Here is a 19,993-nt window from a genome sequence, read left to right as displayed (position 1 = left end):
TCTGATCCTTCGGGCCAGTTCTAGAGAGCCGATAATCAGCTGGTCTGGTAAAACTAAGGTATACTTACGAATATATATATATATATATATATATATATATATATATATATATATATATATATATATATATATATATATATATATATATATATATATAAATGAAACTTACTAAAATCTCATTACAGAGTTTCAGGCTCCATTTCGTCTGCATCTCTTCTGAGAATTGCTGTCTCTGCATCCGCGACGATTCAAAAAACGAATGACGAACGTTATTATTACCAAAGCTACTAGAAATGAGTTTTCCCCCGATATTAATTAGGCGAGATGACACTTTTGAGCACCTCCTCCAAAGGTTAAGGGGCGTGTGAGGTAGGATCACATGAGGGCAGGCCTAATTAAGAAGGCGGGTACTCCTGAGCACCTCGTCAACGTCCCGGGGAATGAATGAGGCCGCCGAGAGCCATGTTGATAAAAGGCTCCAGAGTGTCGTCTGGTCTAATTAATAACCCCACTCTGTGATTTGACTCTTTCTTGCTGCCTCCCTTAAACTCCCGGAACTTGTTGAGAATGTAGTGTGAAGTGTATCTTACCTGTCTCACCAGACGCCAGGTAAGCGATCAAGTTTGTCAGTCGTCCTGACTCAGGAATTTCTTCCATATCCGTCGATCTTCGGATAAGTTTTCCTCTTCGACCTGCTGTTGGATAATAAAAGAGAATAAGTGATTATCCAGAGGGTCACCTTCCTTAATTACTTATTCTTTTATTATCCAAAGTATCGCCTTCCATTCTTACTTATACTTTTATTATCCAAAGTATCACCTTCCATAATTACTCATTCTTTTATTATCCAAAGTATCACCTTCCATTCTTGCTTATTCTTTTATTATCCAAAGTAACACCTTCCATAATTACTCAATCTTTTATTATCCAAAGTATCACCTTCCATTCTTACTTATACTTTTATTATCCAAAGTATCACCTTCCATAATTACTCATTCTTTTACTATCCAAAGTATGACCTTCCATTCTTACTTATTCTTTTATTATCCAAAGTATCACCTCCCATAATTACTCATTCTTTTACTATCCAAAGTATCACCTTCCATTCTTACTTATTCTTTTATTATCCAAAGTATCACCTTCCATTCTTACTTATTCTTTTATCATCCAAAGTATCACCTTCCATTCTTACTTATTCTTTTATTATCCAAAGTATCACCTTCCATTCTTACTTATTCTTTTATCATCCAAAGTATCACCTTCCATAATTACTCATTCTTTTACTATCCAAAGTATCACCTTCCATTCTTAATTATTCTTTTAGTATCCAAAGTATCACCTTCCATAATTATTACCATTCTTTTATATTATCTTACTTTCAAGGGATGGGATAAAACTGAATAAATAAAGCGAAAAGCAAAATCATTAAAGGGGATGGGGGAAGGCTGGGAAGGTGGGATCGAGTAGTAGGGATTTTATAAAGCACTTATAATGACTGATGAGTGAGCTGTTTTAGCATGTCTTCCAGATCCTTTGATGTATTTTCAAGTCGGTAAATGTTCTGAAATTGAGTCTGGGTAAAGGGAAGAGGGGAAATGTATGTGGAGAGTGGACATTGCATTATCTCATACTGAATGAAATTCATTGTTGCTTAGTAACATGCATCGGACTTTGGGCATGCGACAAAGCTTTATAATGAAGTCCAAAAGCCACTAAAATGAATGACAGCTCTCGATACTAAAGCTGAAACGCCTGGGTCTTGATCTTGATCGACCAGTCAGCACAATATTTTTATCTCCTCCAATGTGTTAAAATAACCAATACAAACTTTCCATTCCCCTCAGTGTGATGAAATTCAAAGATTCTGTTATTCTATTTCTTGTCGTGTGCTGAAATGATCAGTCAGTTTTTGTATTTCTTCCACTGCGCTGAAGTGATTCATACAAACTTTACTATTTCCCTGGTGTGCTGAAATAACCAATAAAAAAACATTTTATTTACTCTAGTCTGTTGAAATGACCAAAACAGTTTTATTTCCTGTGATATGCAAAAAGGATAAAATTAAATTTTTTCACTTGAATGCACAATGGTGGCAATGTTGTGAACAGTTATAAACAAGTAAAAAAAAATGCGCCGAAGAAACTTTCACCCACGGCCAGGTGGTGGTCTGTGTTGTTGGCACCTATACCGGTGCCAGAAGTACGATCATGGTTAACTTTAATCTTAAATGTAACAGTAAATCATTGAGGCCAGAGGGCTGCAATTTCCTGGTGTTTGATGATTGAGGGTGGATGATCAACATACCTATTTGCAGCCCTCTATCCTCAGTAGTTTATAAGATCTGAGGGTGGACAGAAAAAGTGCGGACGGACAGACAAATAGCCATCTCAATAGTTTTATTTTACAGAAAAAAAGGCCTAGCCACTGAAGAGACAGGTTCTCCCTTCAAAATCTCGTGTGTCTGTGTACGTCATTTACTAAACTAAGATGCAGTGAGATGCTAAATTTGAAATGTATTTACATGTCGGTTCTAGAGCTGGACTATTATCGGTGATAAAAAGACCTAGTAAACGACTCATGGAATTGAAAGAGTGCTTGAAGGAAACAAAACATTAAGTAAAAGGCAACCGGTAAAAGCAAAAGCACCCCTACACCGCCACCGAAAAATGAATAAGAATAAGAACACAAACATGTAAATAAAATGCGATTAACAGCAGAGTGGAAAACACAACGCGGCCGAGACTTGACGCGCTCTGGAATGAGACGTCTCCGATATTAATAAAAGTCCCCGGGAGACAACACAAGTCCTAATATTTTTGTTTCGGTGTTCCCCGAGATAAAATGTTGCTCATATACCCGCCGCCGCCTTCCAGGTGTCTCACATTTCTTCCGAGACGAAATGACTCCTCGTAAAAATAGGAGAAGTCTACATTACACGAAGACGACACCGAATATGCTCGGGGCTCTCCTCGCCTGAGCTGGGATGGTCGGGGAAAAATTCTTCGTGACATCCGTCGTAGTTTATTGCTTGAGAGACAAACAGGTGACCGTGCAAAACAAACAAACAAACACACATATAACTGACTAAATCTAACAGTCCTTAATTATTATTATTGTATTTTTTTCTGTAAATTTGTTTGTTTAATAAATCAAAATTGTAGCCTCTTGGCACCATTACTTTTATTTCTAAATTTATTGTATATAAATTCATATTCGAAATAAAGTATTATTATTATTATTATTATTACTATTATTATTATTATTATTATTATTATTATTATTATTATTATTATTATTATTATCGTTCAGAAGATGAACCCTATTCATATGGAACAAGCCCACAGGGGCCACTAACTTCAAATTCAAACTTCCAAAAGATATGCTGTTCATTAGAAAGAAGTAACAGAAGGTAATGGGAAATACAGAGAGAAGAGATCACTCATTAAAAAAGAAAAAATGAACAAATTGATAAACAGATAAATATGAGTAAATTATTAAATTGTTAAAGGGTATTTGTAATTACGAATATGCACAAATATAAATAATATATGACACGGCTGCTATCGGATGAAAACACTACCAGATATTACTGAACAATATCGACATTTCTAAATGGCATCGGAAGTTTGTCTACCTCAAAAGGGTAATCTACAATATTGCTAATGAGTTTTATCATTCGGCCATACTCTTCCGGAGACGCCCTATTGGCACGATCTCCCGAATATCCACAAAGTAGGCATCCTCATACGCTCGATTATATCTTCTTTATAATCATCCTAGACGAATTTAGCCATCTTTTAGGACAAACAATTAAGCGAAGGCTCATGGGTGATTTCCCTTGCACATCTAAAGAACAGTTTTTGGCTTGCCTGAATGAGGCAAACTTCAATGCAATGACCTGTTTTAATGTCTTTTTCATTTCTTTAATGCTCCATTAGATCAAGCTTTCGCCCTCATTCAGAGGCCGGAGGGAGGAACAAATCTTTCGAATTCCCATTCCAGACTGGAAAAATATCTGAGCCTCACCGGCTGGAGTCACCCCATCTGAGGCGAAAAGACGTATAAGTGGTAAAATCACAGATATTACATGTATTACATACTCTCGTGTGTATGTATGTATATATATATATATATATATATATATATATATATATATATATATATATATATATATATATATATATATATATATATATATCATGCATATTACAGACTCGTATATATATATTACATATATATATATATATATATATATATATATATATATATATATATATATATATACATATATATATATACATACACACACACATATACGTCCAGTCTTAAGATAATACTTTCGCACTTACATCACCTGATATCTGTCCCATTTCTATTATTAAAAAAAGTTTAGCAGACCACTGAGTTGCTTATCAGCTCACATAGGGCTACAGGGCTGGCCCGAAGGATTTGTTTTTGCCTAATTTTTTTTTATATTTTGTCAATTAAATTATAATTTCTTAAAAACTTGATGACTGGATTAATTGCAAGTGTTGAAGTTTCTGACAAAATATCACTAATCGATTTATTTCCAAAACTTGATAGGCGCTGCTGATTCTGCTTTGGACACTCACACAGTAAATGCTTAATTAAGGTTTACTGTTATTATTTCTTTACACAAAGAGCATTCAGGAGCAGGGTTATGCGATGTTAGATGTCAGATGTCCGTGTGTCAGACGAGAACGGCCTATTCGGAGACGTGTCAGAAAGGGATCTGCAGCATGTGAGGCAGATGTTGACAAACAGCGGATACCCCAGCGACAGGAACCCCGTAGGGGGTTAGTGCCGTCAGTGCACCTCACAAGGTGCACTGTAGGCATTACTAAAGGTTCTTTGCAGCGTCCCTTCGGCCCCTAGCTGCAACCCCTTTCGTTCTTTTTACAGCATCTCCGTTCCACCAACATTCTGTGGATGTGCATGGGTAAGGAGCCACTTCTAAGTGACCTTTTCAGCGACAACGAAATCTGCACACACACACACACACACACACACACACACACACACACACACACACACATATATATAGAAGAGCATATATATATATATATATACATATATATATATATATATATATATATATATATATATATATATATATATATATATATATATATATATATATCACATTATTTACAGGTGAAAAGTTAAGATGAGGAAACACCGGTTTCGACTTTGTATTTGAAAAATAAAGTCGAAACCGTTCAGACCTACACCCTGCCTCTTATTTTTCACCTGTGGTAATGTGTGATAAATGAATCACGTACAAAAGTGATTATAATCATATATATATATATATATATATATATATATATATATATATATATATATATATATATATATATAATATATATATAATATATATACACACACATATATATACAGATAATTAGAAACCTTTATAAAAGTAAAGCACGCAACACAGTAATATGTGATCTGTTCACACACTCAAAATCTGTGAAACAAAGAAAATAATATTGTTCCAACACCACGCAACATATTCAAATTTGCCTTTAGTTCTGAGTCCGACAGCTCAGCCCTGAAAAAGAGATATGTAAGACCACCGAAAAACGAAAAAAAACCCCCCTTCGAATTCAATAAACCTATAATATACATAAATATGATTCCCCCTTCTCTCTTTCCCAACCATAAATAGGACCTGTATCTCGTTCCCAAACCTGGCAAAGCGACCCTATCCGGCAGGTCCAGGAACCAAGAGTTCCACTGGATGCCCTTTCTTTTCTTTTCTTTTCTTCTCGGATTATGGATTAGTTAGACACTTTAAAAAGAAGTTTCTTGTTCGAGTGAAATGGGACACGTTGAAGGGTGACAGGACTACTTATGTGGGTCACCTCTCATCCTTCATTCATTCTCTCACTACCTGATCCTTTTTCTCCGTCAACTGAGGGTTATTTGGATGCACAAATACAAGGTTGAGAGAGAGAGAGAGAGAGAGAGAGAGAGAGAGAGAGAGAGAGAGAGAGAGAGAGAGAGAAATTACTCTGAGCTTACGCTCAATCATCCTCTCACTGTCTCAACGGGATTAACCTGATGCACAGAGAGAGAGAGAGAGAGAGAGAGAGAGAGAGAGAGAGAGAGAGAGAGAGAGAGAGAGAGAGAGAGAGAGAGAAATTACTTGAGCTTATTGCTCAATCACCCTCTCACTGTCTCAAGGGGATTAACCTGATGCACAGAGAGAGAGAGAGAGAGAGAGAGAGAGAGAGAGAGAGAGAGAGAGAGAGAGAGAGAGAGAGAGAGAGAGAGAGAATCAGATTTTTATTAAGAATGTGATATATTCTAAAATGCACATTTACTGTTTTCAATCAGAAAGTAATGTTAGGATTTCCTACATCAACCCTTCAAGATAACTAACTAGTCCTACGAACATATCATTCACACCCATATACACACACACCTATATATATATATATATATATATATATATATATATATATATATATATATATATATATATATATATATATATATATATATATATATATATAAAGGAGGCCTACAGAAAAGATGGGGACCGTGAGAGAGTAATCTAAAACCGCAGCCTAGACAAAAATTCAAATGAGATATCATTTCCATCGAATATACGAGAACATTTTCCCAAACCTCACCCGTTATGCTTCTTCGTGTTTTAACAAAACTGACAGGGGAATGGGGAGAGTGTAGGCTCAGGTTCTCTCTCCCGACAGGAGTGGTTGACATGATAGAAATATATTTTTCAACTAAAATTTTCTTTGAATGTTTTCTGTGGATTTACATATAACTACATAGGCTCGTTTATACATACACATACATACATAAATATGTGTGTTGTGCGGGTGTGTGTGATGTATGTATACATATATGTATTATATATATAGTATGTATATATATATATATATATATATATATATATATATATATATATATATATATATATGTATATATATATATATATACACACAAACACACACACACACATATATATCATATAATGCAAATCACTAAATTGGTATCTGTGCATTTACTACAAACACATCTTCGGAACACTGGAAAACTGGCAATGCAAAAACCAAAAGGTACAATATCAACTCTCACTACACTGGTTTCATACCGCAAATGGGGAAAATGATAAAAAAAAAAAACCACTGAATGGTCAGTTGCCGAACAGTATAATTGAACATCAACTCATTCAGTCTCAAACCACTACATAAGTTACAAATATTATTGTACTCCTTGGGTCACTGAAAAATACTATCTCTTTGGTACCTTTCCATCGGGTAGTGAGCTAAGAAACACCTACATGGACAAATATAGCATCTGGCGTTAGGGTATTCCCTAATCTGATACAGTCTTTGTGATTTTCCCGCACAATCCCCACATACAATTTGACTTAACCAATTTATAAAGAATAAAGTCATCAGTAGAATGTATGCACATTGCTATATACAGGAAGCTTTCGCCAACTTGATCAGTTGGCCTCTTCAGCCAGAAACTACTGCGGACTTTACTGTTCCAATTAAGATCACGAGAAAGTGATGATATCAAACAATATAAAGAATCTTAAATATAAATCACTCTTTGAACAAGTTGAACTCAGATTAAAGGAGACATGACAGAACTATAAAGCTTCAACACCAGTGACACAAAGAACGTTTTATAAAATCTTGAGTAAAGAAATAAAATGACCATGTTAGGGAAAGCTGCAACATCATTTGATCTAAAAAGAAAGCTGGTCCCTGGCATAATGTTTGTTAAGATTTCTTGAAAGCTTTATCAATTAAGACGTCTGGAAATCTTAAAGTGGAACTTATTTACCTTATTTTCATAAATTTCTTATTCAAATATTCCGGGCTACGAACTCTATAAAGCCATAAAAGCATGAAAGTAAACAATAATGGCGTTATCCGGATAAAATGGCCCAAACAAAAATGTATATAAAACCACACATGAGAAACCTCTTTCTACAATCAGAAAACTTCCAAGCCATTTTGAGTCCTAAGAACGCCAACGTCCAAAAATGGTAAATAAACGACCCGCTCTTCATTCTAAATACAACTGATTAAACTACTAAAGGATTCAGCCTGTCTAAAAACTAAGTTTCGTCCATGGACACCAGCCAAAAACAAAAGATATTATCAGCAGCATAATCTGGCCACGAAAATATGGCCAGGTAATATTTGTGACGGAAATTTGGTTTACCAAAAATTTCACATAAAGACTGCTATATTAAATTGTAAGAGGGTTCCAGATTTTTTTGTTTTGTTTATCAAAATGTTCACTAACAGCAAATTTGCAGTCTATTACACCAAACCTTCACGGGTCACTCAATGCTCTATTGGGTTACGTTAATTCATATCCTTCCACTGACTTAAATTTCATATAAAGATTGCTATATTACGTTGTGAGAGGATTTCAGATTTTTTTTTTATCAAAATGTTCACTAAAAGCAAATTTGCAGTCTATTACACCAAACCTTCACGGGTCACTCAATGCTCTATTGGCTTACGTTAATTCATATCCTTCCACTGACTGGCACTTGGTAAATAATTTAAATCTGTAAGATACATTAGTTCTGTAATTTATCAATATAAGAAACAATACTTTTGACAGAAAGAATGGAAATTGTATTCAGGAAACAAGACGGTTTTTTCAAAAGTTACTTTGAAACTTCACATGATATAACCCGACACAACCAATTTAATAGGATGGTTAGATTTGAGCTTCTTAATAGGTGTATACAAGTGGGTGACGTGATTCAGTTATACAGCTCTCGATTCACATTTGCTAGATCCGTGGTTCTCTCCAAGGGTACTGCCCACCAGCTGTGAAAGGGTATATACTGGTTTCTGCCAGCGTTAGGGGAAAGAAAAAAAAAAGCCATAGAGAACAACCTCATCCTGTAAGACCTGGTCATTAAACAAAGACACATACAAACACACACGCACTGCACACATTAATACACACACACACATATATATATATATATATATATATATATATATATATATATATATATATATACTGTATATATATTTATATATATATATATATATATATACATATATATATATATATATATATATATATATATTATATATATATAAAATTTATATGTATATGTATATATATATATATGTGTGTTTAGGTAATGACATTTGCAGCATCATTGTGATATTCGCACAGTTGACTGACTAATTATTTTAGATTTAGACTTAGGAAGGAGGTCTGAACATAAGAAGATTCAAGCAGATTCAAGCACGAGGAATGCAAATAACCTTTCCATTTCCCAGGGAAACCAAATTCCCCCAACCTAGCAATAAAAAACGGGAAATTTCCACTCGACCTGATCTAGCTTTACGTCAAATATCATTTTGCCCCTCAGGAAACAACACGAAAAACAGTACTCCATTCATATACTTTTCTCGCATTAATTTAGTTTGAAAGATTCTTTTAAAAAAGTTAAAAACGCAACAGGGCTTTGTGGAATATATAGAATACAACAAAAAGACATTTATCGCCACGCCAACGAAACAAATATTTTACACACCGTTCGAAACAAAATGAAGCAACTTCAAGCACAGAGAAGAAACGAGGAAAATTTTCGCCCATATTTACCGGGCATCAAAAGCGCCCCCCGAAATCTAATTGTCTGAGTTGAAGACCCGAGGAACGATTGCACATTTTACCTTCCGGCACAAAACTAAGCAGGCGGACAAAAAACGGAATCAAAACACAATAAAGGGGGAGCGGGGAATCCAATAACTCCCTCTGAAAAACCTAATCGTGAGAAGAAATAAAAAAAAAAACGGATTTATAAAAAGTTCTCTTGCTGGAAATATCACGGCAAAATTCAGCGGGATTCAGGGACTACGATAGAAAAATTGCGAAATATAAATGTGCCTGAGAGAGAGAGAGAGAGAGAGAGAGAGAGAGAGAGAGAGAGAGAGAGAGAGAGAGAGAGAGAGAGAGAGAAAGTTATTTTAAACAAGCAGTATACAGTAAACGCATCTATGAAACCTTTTGGAATACATACTGATAAAAAACTGCGAAATATAAATGTTCTCGAGAGAGAGAGAGAGAGAGAGAGAGAGAGAGAGAGAGAGAGAGAGAGAGAGAGAGAGAGAGAGAGTTACTTTAAACAACCACTATACAGTAAACGCATCTATGAAACCTTTTTGAATACACACTGATCAAGAATGAGACCAATAGCTAGACAATCTGTCTTATCAAAGATATTTCACAAATGGTTATCTGCCAATTTAGATGGAATGGAATGGAATGTAGAGTTTAGGCCAAAGGCCCATCACTGGGACCTTTGAGGTCATTCAGCGCTGGAAAGGAGATTGAGAGTAGGTAGGTTTGAAAGGTGTAACAGGAGGAAAACCTCGCAGTTGCACTATGAAATAATCGTTAGGAGAGGGTGGACAGCAACATAGAAGAAAAATAATATGAACGGAGGTAGAGTAAAAGAAATGAAAGGGGTTGCAGTTAGGGGTCGAAGAGACGCTGCAAAGAACCTTGAATAATGCCTACAGTGCATCGCGTGAGGTGCACTGACGGCACTACCCCCTTTACGGGGGCCAATTTAGAGCATCATCTGAGGTGTGGATTCTTGACAGACTCGAAGCTAAATAACACCTACTTATGTTGCGAAATCTGCTTCCCATCAACTCTTACACTTTGAATTTACTAATACAAAATTATATGCCACCTAATATCTATTGACTTCTTACCCTTTGCTTAATTACCAGGCTTCCATTTATTCTCATATAAACATTTTCTTCTTGCAGACACTTACAAAAACATTTCACTTATCTCTGAAATTCCTCAGAAATATCACCAATCAACGCCGCCAATAAACAAGTAAACAAGTAAAAATGCTATATGAAACTCTCAGCCACGGCCCATGAAACTCTTAGCCGCGGCCCATGAAACTTTCAGGCCCGGTGGTGGCCTATGTTGTTGGTACCTATAGCGGTGCCAGACGCACTATCATGGCTAAATTTAACCTTAAATCAAATAAAATCTACTTAGACTAGAGGACTGCATTTTGCTATGTTTGATGATTGGAGGGGTGGATGATCAACATACCAATTTGCAGCCCTCTAGCCTCAGTAGTTTTTAAGGTCTGTGGGCGGACAGAAAAAGTACGGACGGACAGCCAAATAGCCATCTCAACAGTTTTCTTTTACAGAAAACTAAAAAAAACAATTCACTCTCCATCCAGAAGAATATCTCACATTAGATAAATTCATAAGTATTTTCATAAATACTATTTTACTTGTTAACGTTGAAAAATATTCTTTATACAGACTTAGGGACCATTAGCAAACGGCTATGCTAGTTATACCAGGCAGTTACTCTTCTTCCCTATAAAATTCTCTTGACAAGCCTCACTTTCGTCTTAAAACGTTTGAAACGTTTACGAAGGCAAATTCTACACCAGAAGCGAATTGTATCCTAATTAATCCTGTAAACCCGTTTCCTGGATCCATATTTACTTTGTCTATTCTCAAATGATGCACAATAAACGCTTGATCAAAATCACCCTATTCCAATGAAATTTAATTATCAGTCGTTCAAGCGCCATAAACATATGTCTTTCATTAATGAGCTGGAGGATACAGCCATCACTGGCAAACTAATCGATACATATATTTATGAATATTCATAAAATATCAAAGATACACAGCGCAAGTATAATCACGAGCAATTACGTAAAATTTTCATGTCAGCTCTCACGTGCCAGAACATATTTGCCTTCGAATTCTCTTGTTTCAAAAACGTCCATCAGAAATTTCATGTGTAAGTGAATGAGAAGTACGGGCTTGCTGATATATAATTGCAAAATCCGAAATAAAAAAAATATTTGAAATAAATTATCTATACAAATGTTTGCAAATGTCTGTGACAACGTATATTACATGCTTTTGGTGAAATCTTGAACAAAAAAGTAAAAAAAAAAATGCGCCGTTTCCCGGTGCAATCGAGTTTTCTGGTACAGCCGCTACAGCGTATAATCAGGGGCACCGAAAATAGATCTATCTTTGGGTGGTCTCGGTAAAATGCTGTATGAGACGCGGTCCATGAAACTTTAACCACGGCCCGGTGGTAGCCTATCCTAATCGTTGCCAGAAGCACGGTTATGGCTAACTTTAACCTTAAATAAAATAAAATTACTGAGGCTAGAGGGCTGTAATTTGGCATATTTGATGGGAGGGTGGATGATCAGCATACTTCAATCTGCAGCCCTCTAGTAGTTTTTAAGATCTGAGGGCGGACATAAAGAGCGCGCACAGAAAAAGTGCGGACAGGAAAAAGTGCGGATAGAATAAAGTGCGGACGGACAGACAAAGCCAGGACAGTAGTTTTCTTTTACAGAAAACCAAAAGCACTCCAAATAACTATACGAACAAAACTGCAAGCTTCACTCGTATACAACTGACCCTGAAATAGGCGAGTGCGAGAGTATACTGCAAAATAATCTCGTGTTTGCAAATTCACAGGAGGAAGTTCTCTGGTGTTTTAGGACCCCTTAAAAACTCTCCTCCCTGTCAGCCAAACGACCATAAACCGACATTATTAGCCGCGATAACCGATTTATGGCCTCCATCCATAGGGTCTGCATGGCGTGGCGATGGAGATTAATTGGAGGGACGCCGGAAATAACGGCATCTTACCCTTGTCTTTCCCCTCCGCATTCTTTTCTCTGGTTTATTTTTCCAATGAATTTGTGACACTCCACCAAGAGGTCAGTTTCGATTAAAAGGAGCCATTTTCGGTCCATTTATGCTCATATATAGTCTGCATGCGAGAGGAAATGATGTCGTTATTGTCTATTTATTTATCAATTTGTTAGTGTATTTTTTTTTTCTTTTTTAATAAGTGATCTCTTGTTTCTGTATTTCCCGTTACCTTCTGTTATTTCTTATTTCTTTCTTATGAACGCCATATTCTTTGTGCTTGTTCTATATGAATAGGGTTCATCTTCTCAATAATAATAATAATAATAATAATAATAATAATAATAATATTAATACTATTTTTGGTCCATTTATATTAATATATAGTTTGCATGCAAGAGGAAATGGTGTCATTATTCGTACATTCTTATCTATTTATTTATCAATTTGTTAATTTATGTTTTCTTTTTTAATAAGTGATCTCTACTTTCTGTATTTCCCTTTACCCTCTATTATTTCTTTCTAATAAACGCCATATTCTTTGGAAGCTTGAATTTCAAGTGAATGTCCCCTGTGGTGGGCTTGTTCTATATGAATAGGCCTCATCTTCTCAATAATAATAATAATAATAATAATAATAATAATAATAATAATAATAATAATAATAATAATAATAATAATAATAAGTACTTCAGGTATTTCCAGTCTAATGAATTCATATCATTCCACAAAAAGACCCATTTCGATTAAAAGGATCTATTTTTGGTCCATTTATATTCGTATATATAGTTTTTATACGAGAGGAAATTTTCTTTCAGTTACACACACACACACATACACACACACACACAGACACACACAGCTATTTTACTAACTTTCATGATAAAGGATTCCTTTCTTTTCTCAGTATTTCCTAATCATTTAACCTGGGATATTGTGCATAAGTGGGTTAAATACCTATATTTCGGGGACTTTTTCAATGACGTCGAGGAAGAAACATATATAGTTTATTATTATTATTATTATTATTATTATTATTATTATTATTATTATTATGATGATGTGTAACTTCCGCGTCAGCTGACTAGCTTCGTCCAGCCTCTCTAACCGTTAGCCACTGTACTAGTATATACAGTATGTACAGAGAGAAGGTATCTTGATCCGAACGCCAAGACGGTACGTAACGTCCCCTGAGAAACTTGTCGAATCCACCCCGTCTGTGTTACCATCATACTTCTATGGAAACACACACACATACATATATATTTATATATATATATATATATATATATATATATATATATATATATATATATATATATATATATACGTATATTATGTACATTATATACATGTATATATATAAATTTATATATATGTATATATTTATTATATGTACACATACGTATGTGTATATATATATATATATATATATATATATATATATATATATATATATATATATATATATATATATATATATTATATATTTTTATACGTAGGTATTTACATATAAATTAATCCTGACGTATTTACATTTAAATCAAACCAGAAGGCCACAACAATACGACTACTGCTGCGCTTAGCTTTCGAGCTCTTAATTCCTGATGTTTACAGCAAGCAAGAGGACAGACATCGCGAACGATATGATAAACGTTATTCATGACAAACTCAGGTTCTTTTCCAAACCACACGAAGGGCCAAATGTGACTATCATGCCACCTCAGAACCAAAACACTGGGAACAACATAGCACGCAAGAAGACGGAGTAAGAGTAAATATATAAAAAAATGACAGTAAACGTGCAAATAAACTGAACACATTAAAAAAAGGGTGAAAAATAATTACATAAGAGTTTTATAAGTAAAGGAGTACTGCGTAATCTAGTCTCGTATGATACAAAAATAAGCACAAAATAAAGCTGGACTCTGCAATAACACTCACAAACAAGTAAAAAATGCGCCGAAGAATCGAGTTTTCTCTACATCTTATAATTAAGGCCACCGAAAATAGATCTATCTTTCGGTGGTGTCGGTGTAATGCTGTGTGAGCCGCGGCCCATGAAACTTTAACCACGGCCCGGTGGTGGCCTGGCCTATATCGTTGCCAGATGCACGATTATGGCTCACTTTAGTCTTAAATAAAATAAATACTACTGAGGCTAGAGGGCTGAAATTTGGGGTGTTTGATGACTGGAGGGTGGATGATCAATATACCAGTTTGTAGCCCTCTAGCGTCAGTAGTTTTTAAGGTCTGAGGGCGGACAGAAAAAAGCGCGGACCGAATAAAGTGCGGACAGAAAAAAGTGGACAGAAAAAGTGCGGACGGACAGACAAAGCCGACACAATAGTTTTCTTTTCAGAAAACAAAAACCGCACACATGGAAATACACCTACTCAATAAAATAATATAACATTCAAAACAAACACTCGTGACTTGACAAAAGACAATGCTTATGATCTTAGAAAATGATTGTTGTATTTCATATAGAACCCCATCCTCTTCAAAGAATAAAATGGAGCAATTGGTGCTTTTCTTACAAGACGGATGGTCAACGGGTACTGGATTTATAAAATATGAGAAAAATTTAAGGTTCTTTCCAAGGGTTTTCGGGGGTCTTTATCTAGGACTAATATTTCTTGGGGGTCATCATCTTCATGATAATTACAGTCTTGTGCTAAACACGCCGCAAAGGTGGATGGATACATACCTTTGGGGGTCACTACCTAGGAAAGAAACAAATTTAGCTGTAACACCCATTCGTAGGTATATAGCAAGAGAATTCTCATTACAACTACTATTTCTGATAGTCATTTGTGAGTCACGAGCTTCATAATGCTAAGTTAATCACACATTCTTTGGGAAATAAAGCTGAATCTTATCAGAGACGTCGGCAACCGATGCGAAAATATCAAATTTTTAATTATTGTAAACCGAACTCGCGACCATCGTCGATGACAGTAGTTAACGTAATAATTGTAACAATGAATATAATGAATATAAAAATATAAAGAGAATCATAAAAACATACGGACCAAAGGATTCAAAATAGATATTGTTTTTAAACAGTTTACATAACGCCTCTTCTTAGGCCCAAAGTACGAGAAACTAAGAATCACCTTAGGAGCCCAAGAGACATCTATATATGTAACCCAAAAGACTAACGGGTACTTTCGAGAGAAACCTAAAAAAAATTTCGGGGAAGAACAAAGAAAAACAAAAGTGAAAAATGCACCGAGGTTTCTTCGGCGGAATAAAGTTTTCTGTACAGCGTATAATCAAGGCCACCGAAAATAGATCTTACGGTGGTCTCGGTATAATGCTGTATGAGCCGCGGCCCACTAAACTTTAATCACGGGCCGGTGGTGGCCTATCCTATATCGTTGCTAGAAGCACGACTACGGCTAATTTTAACCTTAAATAATATAAAAACTACTTAGGCTAGAGGGCTGCAATTTGGTACGTTAGATGACTGGAGGGTGGATGATCAACATACCAATTTGCAGCCCTCTAGCCTCAGTAGTTTTTAAGATCTGAGGGCGGACAGAAAAAGTGCGGACGAACAGACAAAGCCGGCACAATAGTTTTCTTTTACAGAAAACTAAAAAGTGGGCGAAGAGATGAAGTAGGGCAGAGACACAACAACGAAAAAAAAAAAGGTCAACAAAGAGAAGACACAATGAAAAGGAATACGAGAACGGAATGAAAACAAGGGGATGGAGACAAGAAAAACCGTCGACACGCAAAAAAGAAGTACGATGCATACAAAGAGGGATTTGGGGAGGAGGAATGGAAAAATTCAGGATGCAAAGGGACACAGTCTTACAAACCGAAATGGCTGATCCTTCTGTAGGATTGCTTTAGGGGGGGAAAGGTTTCCTCCTTGATTGGAAGTCTCCCCGAGTGGTACCGCCAAATGCTTCGGCTGTTCCAGGAAGGAAGGGGAGGGGGTCATAAAAATTCTATCTTGTTTGTCTTCGTGAATAGCAGAGCTCAGAGGTACTTTTTAGTTTTCTGTAAAAGAAGACTATTGGGCCGGCTTTGTCTGTCCGTCCGCACTTCTTTCTGTCCGCACTTTTTCCTGTCCGCACTTTTTCTGTCCGCCCTCAGATCTTAAAAAATACTGAGGCTTGAGGGCTGCAAATTAGTAAGTTGATCATCCACCCTCCGATCATCAAACACCAAAAATTGCAGCCCTCTAGCCTCAGTGGTTTTTATTTTATTTAAGGTTAAAGTTAGCCGTAATCGTCCTTCTGGCAACGATATAGGTTATGCCACCACCGGGCCGTGGTTAAAGTTTCATGGGCCGCGGCTCATACAGCATTATACCGAGACCACCGAAAGATAGATCTATTTTCGGTGGCCTTGATTATACGCTGTAGCGGCTGTAAAGACAACTCGATTTTACTTGTCTTATGAAAACTTTACCTTTATGAGATTTGATTTTTGTCCACTCACACCGGACTCCGGCGGCCTGTTGCAAGGTTCTAAGCGCTGACTAATGGGGATGAGGTTGCTAGCCTCATGTCTTTGCCCCTACAGATGCTCACCGGAGCTTATGGCGTTTGCCATTTCTAGGTGTTAACCTATACAAGTATGACCAAACCAACTGTTGTTCAACTTCATCGGCTGAGAGACCAAGATCAATCGGAAATTAGAACAAAATTCAATTAACAGGTAAAATCTGGAATATGATCCCGACGATTTAAGAACTCACACACAAATAAGCGGGGAGATACTATTTGGAAACCCAGAACTTGAGATTCGTCTCCTAGACCGGCGCACGCCACTCGCTCTTCCGAACGCGGCATACCCTGTCTTCTGTTTATTTTCTAAATCATGTAGCGTGGGGCCGTCCCCCCCTTTTTTCAGGCAAAGGGTGTCACCAACCAAGAAGAGAAAACTAAAAATAGAGAAAACTACAAATATACAATTTTCATGTTATAGTATTAAAGCTTGATTTCGGCTGCCGTGCCAGTCTTCTTGGTATCCCTAAACTCAAAGACACATACGCACACACACAAACACACACAAAGGCAAGGAGCAACATTCAAGACACCCTGCTTTCAAAATCAAGAAGTAATGACTATCGTCGGTGAGGGTCTTCTATACTTTTCTTTTGTGTGTAACTGCATGAAAATAAAATAATAAATATGCAAAGAGACGAAGGAAACTAAATTATGAAACAGATCGACAAACCTTCATTTAAAACAAACCCTCTGCATTTTAGGGGGGTGGGGACGGTGTGCGGGGAATGTGGCAAGTATCATAACCAGCCTCCGTCTAACTTTAATAAATGAAAATAAAAAAAAACTAACTAGCCTTATACTGACTAACCACAACTATCAGAGAACCCTGTATCTCCCAACAGACATCATTTACATAGTACCTGCAGCACTCTGGGAAATTTATCAACGACCATCCTCCGAATTACAGTACCTCTAACCTTTCTGGCGAAAGTACTTGCATTCTTCAGACAATAAGCATAGAACAGATCGGGACAGAAGAATCAGTATCTCGGCAACAGATTTTTAACTGACTGTCTGAAATCACCTTATTACAGGGAAACACACACACACAAAACCCAAGGAAAAATTCAGCTGTCAAGACAGAATAAGTCATTCGCAAGGAGAATAATACAGAATGAAAACTCAGCATATGAAATAACATTATGCAAACAAGGAAAGTATGATCTAGTTTAGTGTGTGTGTGTGTGTGTGTGTGTGTGTGTGTGTGTGTGTGTGTGTGTGTGTGTGTGAGAGAGAGAGAGAGAGAGAGAGAGAGAGAGAGAGAGAGAGAGAGAGAGAGAGAGAGAGAGAGAGAGAGAGAGAGTCTTAGTATACGAAATAACATCAAACAAACAACGTAAGTATGATTTGGTTCAGTGTGTGTGTGTGTGTGTGTGTGTGTGTGTGTGTGTGAGAGAGAGAGAGAGAGAGAGAGAGAGAGAGAGAGAGAGAGAGAGAGAGAGAGAGAGAGAGAGAGTCTTAGTATACGAAATAACATCAAACAAACAACGTATGATCTGGTTTAGTGAGAGAGAGAGAGAGAGAGAGAGAGAGAGAGAGAGAGAGAGAGAGAGAGAGAGAGAGAGAGTCTTAGTATACGAAATAACATCATGCAAACAAGGAGAGTATGACCAGCTTGAATGAGAGAGAGAGAGAGAGAGAGTCTGATGACTGAAATCAGCTTACCAAAAGCCTTAGTAATGTCCTGAGAGACGACGACGTAAGGTTTCTGCAAGTTCTTGACAGCGAGAAACTTAGCGCAAATGCAAAGTGAAACCCGTCCACGTGGCAACTCGTTTTGCTCAACCAATAGCCCTACTTTTTCGTCCTGTAAAATCACTGGAAAAATCTTACAGCTTTTAAAAAAAAAAAAAAGAAAATTTTTCCTATGTCCTTTACGAGATGTTTGCACTTATTGTATATGTGGAATACCTATAACAATAAAGAAACAAGTAAAAAAAGGCGTCGAAGTTTCTTCGGCGCAATCGAGTTTTCTGCACAGCGTACAATGCTGTATGAAACTCTCAGCCACGGCCCAAGAAACACTCAGTCGCGGCCCATGAAACTCTCAGTCGCGGCACGCACGATCATGGCTAAATTTAACCTTAAATCAAATAAAAACTACTGAGGTATAGGGATGCAATTTGGTATGTTTGATGACTGGAGGGTGGATGATCAACATACCAATTTGCAGCCCTCTAGCCTCAGTGGTTTTTAAGATCTGAAGGCGGACAGAAAAATGCGGACGGACAGATGAAAAGCCATCTCAGTAGTTTTCTTTTCCAAAAAACTAAAATTATGACATCATAGTCTAAGATTAAAAAGTTTCTTTCATTCAAACTCAATTCTACAATTTAGAAACAATCCAGGATTACTCGACTAAAATCGACGGCATATCTATTCTGAATTGGAAAATTATTCTACGTTCGAAGCTAGTTCAACCAATCAATGTCTATTCTCCCACAAAAAATATACTCATGCCATTTCCTGTGTAACCATCTACCAAACGCCATCTCTTTTGTAAGTTCTGCCCCAATTAACTAAATCTTTCTGTTTTCTTTTAGGTAAGTTAGAATATTTTTCTTCAATTTTTTTTTCATTTAAATTCATTATTAAAATTAAAGTACACAGTGCATAAAAACTGGAACGCTGAGGAGAGAGAGAGAGAGAGAGAGAGAGAGAGAGAGAGAGAGAGAGAGAGAGAGAGAGAGAGAACCTTTTGCGGAGAAAACGAGTTGCTATATTTCAACAACAGAAAAGATCTACGTA

At 36.5% G+C, this 19,993-nt stretch overlaps 1 protein-coding gene across 1 annotated transcript in view; it reads right to left on the bottom strand.

Annotated features, from left to right (window-relative positions):
- The window catches only part of LOC136836368 (uncharacterized), a 269,452-nt gene that overhangs the window by 20,520 nt on the left and 228,939 nt on the right, over positions 1-19,993 (bottom strand). The window contains exon 4 of the mRNA XM_067100560.1: positions 591-695. Coding sequence (XP_066956661.1) covers positions 591-695 — 105 coding nt within the window. The remainder of the gene's footprint in view (positions 1-590; positions 696-19,993) is intronic.

The sequence above is a fragment of the Macrobrachium rosenbergii genome, chromosome 56, assembly GCF_040412425.1.
Source record: "Macrobrachium rosenbergii isolate ZJJX-2024 chromosome 56, ASM4041242v1, whole genome shotgun sequence".
In the NCBI taxonomy this organism is placed as follows: domain Eukaryota; kingdom Metazoa; phylum Arthropoda; class Malacostraca; order Decapoda; family Palaemonidae; genus Macrobrachium; species Macrobrachium rosenbergii.
This window is presented reverse-complemented; position numbering and strand designations above follow the sequence as displayed.